Source organism: Boleophthalmus pectinirostris, unplaced genomic scaffold (genome assembly GCF_026225935.1).
Source record: "Boleophthalmus pectinirostris isolate CB_2022bp ecotype Guang Dong unplaced genomic scaffold, ASM2622593v1 HiC_scaffold_5, whole genome shotgun sequence".
Classification (NCBI taxonomy): domain Eukaryota; kingdom Metazoa; phylum Chordata; class Actinopteri; order Gobiiformes; family Gobiidae; genus Boleophthalmus; species Boleophthalmus pectinirostris.
The window spans coordinates 867,878-875,377 of record NW_026571404.1 but is presented as its reverse complement, the minus strand read 5'-3'; the positions used below and the strand labels follow the sequence as shown (position 1 = coordinate 875,377).

The 7,500-nt window shown below is 38.4% G+C and overlaps 1 protein-coding gene across 1 annotated transcript in view; it reads left to right on the top strand.

Moving 5' to 3' along the window:
• The window catches only part of exo1 (exonuclease 1), a 23,590-nt gene that overhangs the window by 8,386 nt on the left and 7,704 nt on the right, over positions 1-7,500 (top strand). The window contains exons 9-10 of the mRNA XM_055162907.1: positions 2,721-2,937; positions 4,258-4,495. Coding sequence (XP_055018882.1) covers positions 2,721-2,937; positions 4,258-4,495 — 455 coding nt within the window. The remainder of the gene's footprint in view (positions 1-2,720; positions 2,938-4,257; positions 4,496-7,500) is intronic.

Sequence of the window (7,500 nt, the reverse complement as noted above, 5' to 3'; positions counted from 1 at the left end):
ACACACACACACACACAGGTACACACACACACACACACACACACAGGTACACACACACACAGGTACACACAACACACACAGGTACACACACACACACACACACACACACACACACAGGTACACACACACACACACACACACACACACACACACACACAGGTACACACACACACACACACACAGGTACACACACACACACACACACACAGGTACACACACACACACACACACAACACACACAGGTACACACACACACACACACACACACACACACACACAGGTACAACACACACACAGGTCACACACACACACACACACAGGTACACACACACACACACACACACACACACACACAGGTAACACACACAACACACACACACACACACACACAGGTACACACACACACACACAACACACACAGGTACACACACACACACACACACACACAGGTCACACACACACAACACACACACACACACACACACACACACACACACACACAGGTACACACACACACACACACACAGGTACACACACACACACACACACACACAGGTACACACACACACACACACACACACACACACACACAGGTACACACACACACACACACACACACACACAGGTCACACACACACACACACACACACACACACACACACACAGGTACACACACACACACAACACACACAGGTACACACACACACACACACACACACAGGTACACACACACACACACACACACAGGTACACACACACACACACACACACACACACACAGGTACAACACACACACACACACAGGTACAACACACACACACACACACACACACACACAGGTACAACACACACACAACACACACAGGTACACACACACACACACACACACACACACAGGTACACACACACACACACACACACACAGGTACAACACACACACACACACACACACACACACACACACACACACACACACACACACACACACACAGGTACACACACACACACACAGGTACACACACACACACACACACACACACACAGGTACACACACACACACACACACACACACACAGGTACACACACACACACACACACACACACACACAGGTACACACACACACACACACACACACACACACAGGTACACACACACACACACACACACAGGTACACACACACACACACAACACACACAGGTACACACACACACACACACACACACACAGGTACAACACACACACACACACACACACACACACACACACACACACACACACACACACAGGTACACACACACACACACACACACACACACACACACACAGGTACAACACACACACACACACACACAGGTACACACACACACACACACACACACACACACACACACACAGGTACACACACACACACACACACACACAGGTACAACACACACACACACACACACACACAACACACACAGGTACACACACACACACACACACACACAGGTACACACACACACACACACACACACACACAGGTCACACACACACACACACAGGTACACACACACACACACACACACAGGTACACACACACACACACACACACACAGGTACACACACACAGGTACACACACACACACACACACACAGGTACAACACACACAGGTCAACACACACACACACACACAGGTACACACACACACACACACAGGTACACACACACACACACACACAGGTACACACACACACACACACACACAGGTACACACACACACACACACACACAGGTACACACACACACAGGTACACACACACACACACAGGTCACACACACACACACACACACACACACACACACACACAGGTACACACACACACACACACACACACACACACAGGTCACACACACACACACACACACACACACACACACACACACACACACACACACACACACACAGGTACAACACACACACAACACACACACAGGTACAACACACACACAACACACACACAACCCCGACGCACAACACACACAGGTACAACACACACACACACACATTGGTTTAACCACAGTCTGTTTATATAAATGTTCATGTGAAACACTTTAGCGTCTAACGTCGTGTTCCAAACGGTAAATCTCTTGATATTTTATTACATTATAAATCTGTACATTATTTATCAGCACGTTACAGTTCGGCGTTTAAAAGTCCTGTTCATGTTTTTGATGTAACGTTCCTCTGAAGCCCTGAGAGCTTTAAAACTGTAAACTTTAAAACACAAACTCTCTGTGAGGTGTTTGTGTGTGTGGTGTGTGTTCAGATCTTCACATTATGAAAAGAGATTATGAAAACAGATTATGTTTAAATATTCAAATTGCATCTTGGGACTCCCTTATAATTTTAGAAAAACAAATCTGTGCAAATCAGTGCTAAAAATATACAAACCAAACTTATGCTTATTTGAATTTGTCTTTTTTATACATTTTTATACTTTTTGCATTTTTATTGTGGCTGTTCTTCTACTTTTCTGTTACAACACTGCAATTGGCTCGGTGTAGTGTGTTCAGACATCTCTGTTTCCCCGGGACAGTCCCAGTTTTGATCCTGTGTCCCTGCAGATTTATACAAAACCACTGATCTGTCCCAGTTTTATACAAGTTTTATCTCACGTGTCCCTGTACAACTGCATTAGGTTCATTTCTAAACTGATTTATTTTTCTTCTTTCAGTTGACAAAACCTCGCAGTCGCTCCTGGAACGACTCGCCCTGCCCCCTCCCCTCCTCCAGCCCCAGTATCTGGAGCAGAGAGAGCTCCACAGCGCCCCCTACAGCCGCCTCTGCCCCCCCCTGTCCCCCCGCAGAGCCCCGAGCCTCCACCAGGGGGCAGCACAGGGTGGTGAGTGTGTCTGCGCTGAGGCTGCCGAGCGTGAAGAGGAACAGAGAAGGTGAGAAAACGACAAACCACATCCTCCAGATCAACTCTGAGAGCCAGATTAAACTTCTGTCTCACTCACGTTCGGTTTATTCATACGAGAGCTGAACCGTCTGGAAACGACAACAAAATGTGATCGTGATTAGATTTGTGATTAAATTTTTAAAAGAACAAAGTCTGCCACAGCATGGAACATTTATCAACAAAACAAAACTAAAAATATGGAGTGTGAAAGCTTTATTATATTATTATATATTTGAGAAATCCATGCAGTTGAGCATAAAATAAATCTTGTTAAACTCTGGAAATCGAGTCGTACATAAAATGTGTTGTGTAGGGATGTGCAAAAATATTGAAATATCGATATATCGTATTGTTTAATGTAGCGATACAGTATCGATATCGTGGGCTGCTGTATCGATATATCGCGTATCGAGTATTTTTGGTGTATTTTACTAAATAATTTTGTCCCAGCTACAGTTTTGTTGTTTGTTTAGTGGAAGGAAACTCGTTCACACGGCAAAAAGGTTCGTTAAAATGAAAATTAAGAACATTTGACTTTATCTGAGTCGACTCTACCAACGGAATAGGTGTTTTTCTAAATTCAAGCGACATTCAATTTCATTTCTTATTTTAAGGGTTGTTGTTTTTCTTTTTTTAAGTGTAGCAAGTTGTATTTTCATATTTTAAGTGTTTTTTGCCCCTGAAAAACCTGTGTCTTTACTGTGAACGGGCTCGCCTCTCCGCAAACCTGACTCTTACTGGGCCTGGAGGAGGAAATGGCTGCAATGTTCCGCAGTACGAACAAATAAAACACATCTACCTCCATGGAGAATGTTCCGGAGTGTGGCTTTAACTTTCTCTTTCTATGGAATTCTGCAGAAAGTTCCACAGATTTAACAGACGACTGAAATCTGAACCGATGAACACAATTTATTTTATTTTTTCATACGATTCTATTGAGACACAAGTAATTATTGTTATCCATTAAATTATCTTCATATTTTTTGATAATAAAAGATTAATAATCTCCAATATAATCTCCATATATCAATAATTCTGCCAACATCACTCCAGATACAAAATAAATATCTGCATGTTTTAGTCTCGTTCAAATGACGGATTAACTCAAATTCTTTCTTCTTCACACTTTGCTGTCATCGTTTCTTTCTGTTTTTGTTTAAACATTTTCTTTTTTTTTCATAAATTTTTTGAGCTCAGGGAGTTCCTGATTTTGACACAAACTGAAATACAAAAACTTTTCCTTGTTGTTCGGACTCTGGACATTTTAAAGAGACGATTTCCCCTTAAATTCTGAATATTTTTCCTGCAGATTCTCCTCTGTCGGATCAGGACGTGTTACTGCAGTATTCATCCTCCAACCTTCAGAAACGACACAGATCCGAGCCTCTCCCCTCCCTCCGTCCTCCCTCTTCCTCCTCCTCCTCCTCCTCTTCCTCCTCGTCTTCCTCCAGACCTCAGGTTCCGCTCAGACCCAGAAACAGATTTGCGACGTTACTGCAGAGGAGGAACGAGGAGTCGGGGGAGGACGGGACGGCCACGTGCAGCAGGTGAGAAACTCTAACTCTTAATAACAGCCTTTATGGATCAGATTTATCCGGAACGTTCCACCGACGACGGGCACGAACCTCAGCGGTCTCCATGGAAACGAGCACCTGACTCCAAATGAATGAATGAATGTTTTTTCGGACAGTAATACATAGAACATAAATACATAGATATAACACAAAAAGTAAATATTTCTATTCCATAATAACAGCCCAAATAAATGTTACGCCGAATTTTCCTTGTGTCCCAAAAAGGAGTGGGAGGAAGTAAATACTTATTTAACCCCACCCCTTTCTTCTACCGTCCCAAATGAACAAAGAACAAACAGACTTCTCATTTCCTGTACAATATAAACTATAATGACACAGTCCCTGCATCGCACAGCAACAAATACATGTATATCATATACACAGTGTTGGGAAGGTGACTTTTAAAATGTAATCCCCTACAGATTACAGATTACACACACCAAAATGTAGTTTGTAACGGAATCCATTAAATTACTTAAAGTGAGTAATGTAATCTGAATACTTTGGGTTACTTGATTTGTTGTAGAGAAGCAAAGACTCGGATACTTAACCGTATTAAAAATATTATTGATAGAAGAGGAGGAGACACGTCCGCACACCATGGTCCTGTTAAATCCTGTAAAATCCTGTTTTAGTCCTGGTTTAGTCCTAGTTTAGACCTGGTTTTAGTCCTGGTTTAGATCTAATTTAGACCTGGTTGTAGTCCTGGTTTAGATCTAGTTTAGATCTAGTTTAGACCTGGTTTAGCTCTAGTTTAGATCTGGTTTTAGTCCTGGTTTAGATCTAGTTTAGATCTAGTTTAGATCTAGTTTAGACCTGGTTTAGATCTAGTTTAGACCTGGTTGTAGTCCTGGTTTAGATCTAGTTTAGATCTAGTTTAGACCTGGTTTAGATCTAGTTTAGATCTGGTTTTAGTCCTGGTTTAGATCTAGTTTAGACCTGGTTTTAGTCTTGGTTTAGTTTCCAGCAATGAGTCGAATTACAGAAGAAAATAAAAAAATAAATAAATAAAAATAATGTGAAAACAAAAAAATCCTGCCATGTAATCCATTTATTTCAACAAAGTAACTGTAATCCAATTACCACTCACTGAAACAGTAACTGTAACTGAATACAGTTACTCATCATTTGTACTCTGATTACATAACTCTAGTACATGTAATCTGTTACTCCCCAACACTGTTTATACACAGATATAAGATATACATACCTACATATACATTATATACACATATACATACACATACATATACACATATACATACACATACATATACACATATACATACACATACATATACATACACACACATATACACATATACATACACATACATATACTTACACACACATATACACATATACTTACACATACATATACTTACACACACATATACTTACACATACATATACTTACACATACATATACACATATACATACACATACATATACATACACACACATATACACATATACATACACATACATATACACATATACTTACACACACATATACACATATACTTACACATACATATACACATATACATACACATACATATACACATATACATACACATACATATACACATATACATACATATACACATATACTTACACATACATATACACATATACTTACACATACATATACACATATACATACACATATACACATATATACATACATACATACATATACATACACATACATATACACATACATATACATACATATACATACACATACATATACACATATACTTACACATACATATACACATATACATACACATATACATACACATATATACACATACATATACATACACATACATATACACACATATACATACACATATACACATATACACATATACATACACATACATATACATACACATACATATACACATATACATACACATACATATACTTACACACACATATACACATATACTTACACATACATATACACATATATACATACACATACATATACATACACATACATATACACATATACTATACACACACACATATACACATATACTTACACATACATATACACATATACTTACACATACATATACATACACATACATATACACATATACATACACACACATATACACATATACATACACACACATATACATACACACACATATACACATATACATATACACATACATATACACATATACATACATATACACATATACATACACATACATATACACATATACATAGGCAAGGAAAGGCAAGTTTATTTGTATAGCACAATTCGTACACAAAGTAATTCAAAGTGCTTTACAGAATAAGAAATACATTAAAATCATAATAAAAACAAATCAAAACATAAATAATCATGAAGATTAAAATTAAAAAAGAGAGAAGAGTGCGGAATGAAAACCTTACACATACATATACACATACATATACACATATACTTACACATACATACACACATATACATACATATACACATATACTTACACATACATATACACATATACTTACACATACATATACACATATACTACACATATACACATATACACATATACATACATATACACATATACTTACACATACATATACACATATACTTACACATACATATACACATATACTTACACATACATATACATACACACATACACTAAACACTAATTTCATCAGCACAGTATTTTGAAATAATCCATTTTTTAACGGCCCTTTTGAACATGTTTATTTGAACAAAGTTTTAATTCTATTTTCAAGTTGTTCCATAATTTTACACCACAAACAGAGACACAAACACTTTTTCTTGTTGTTCGAGCACGAGGCAATTTAAAATTCATAAAGCCTCTTAAGTTATAGTTTCCTTCCTTTTCACAAAAAAGTAGTTGGATATTTTTGGGTAAGTGTTTATTTTATTTATTTTTATACATGACTTGTGCAGTTTGGTACAGAATCAGATCATTCAGTTTGA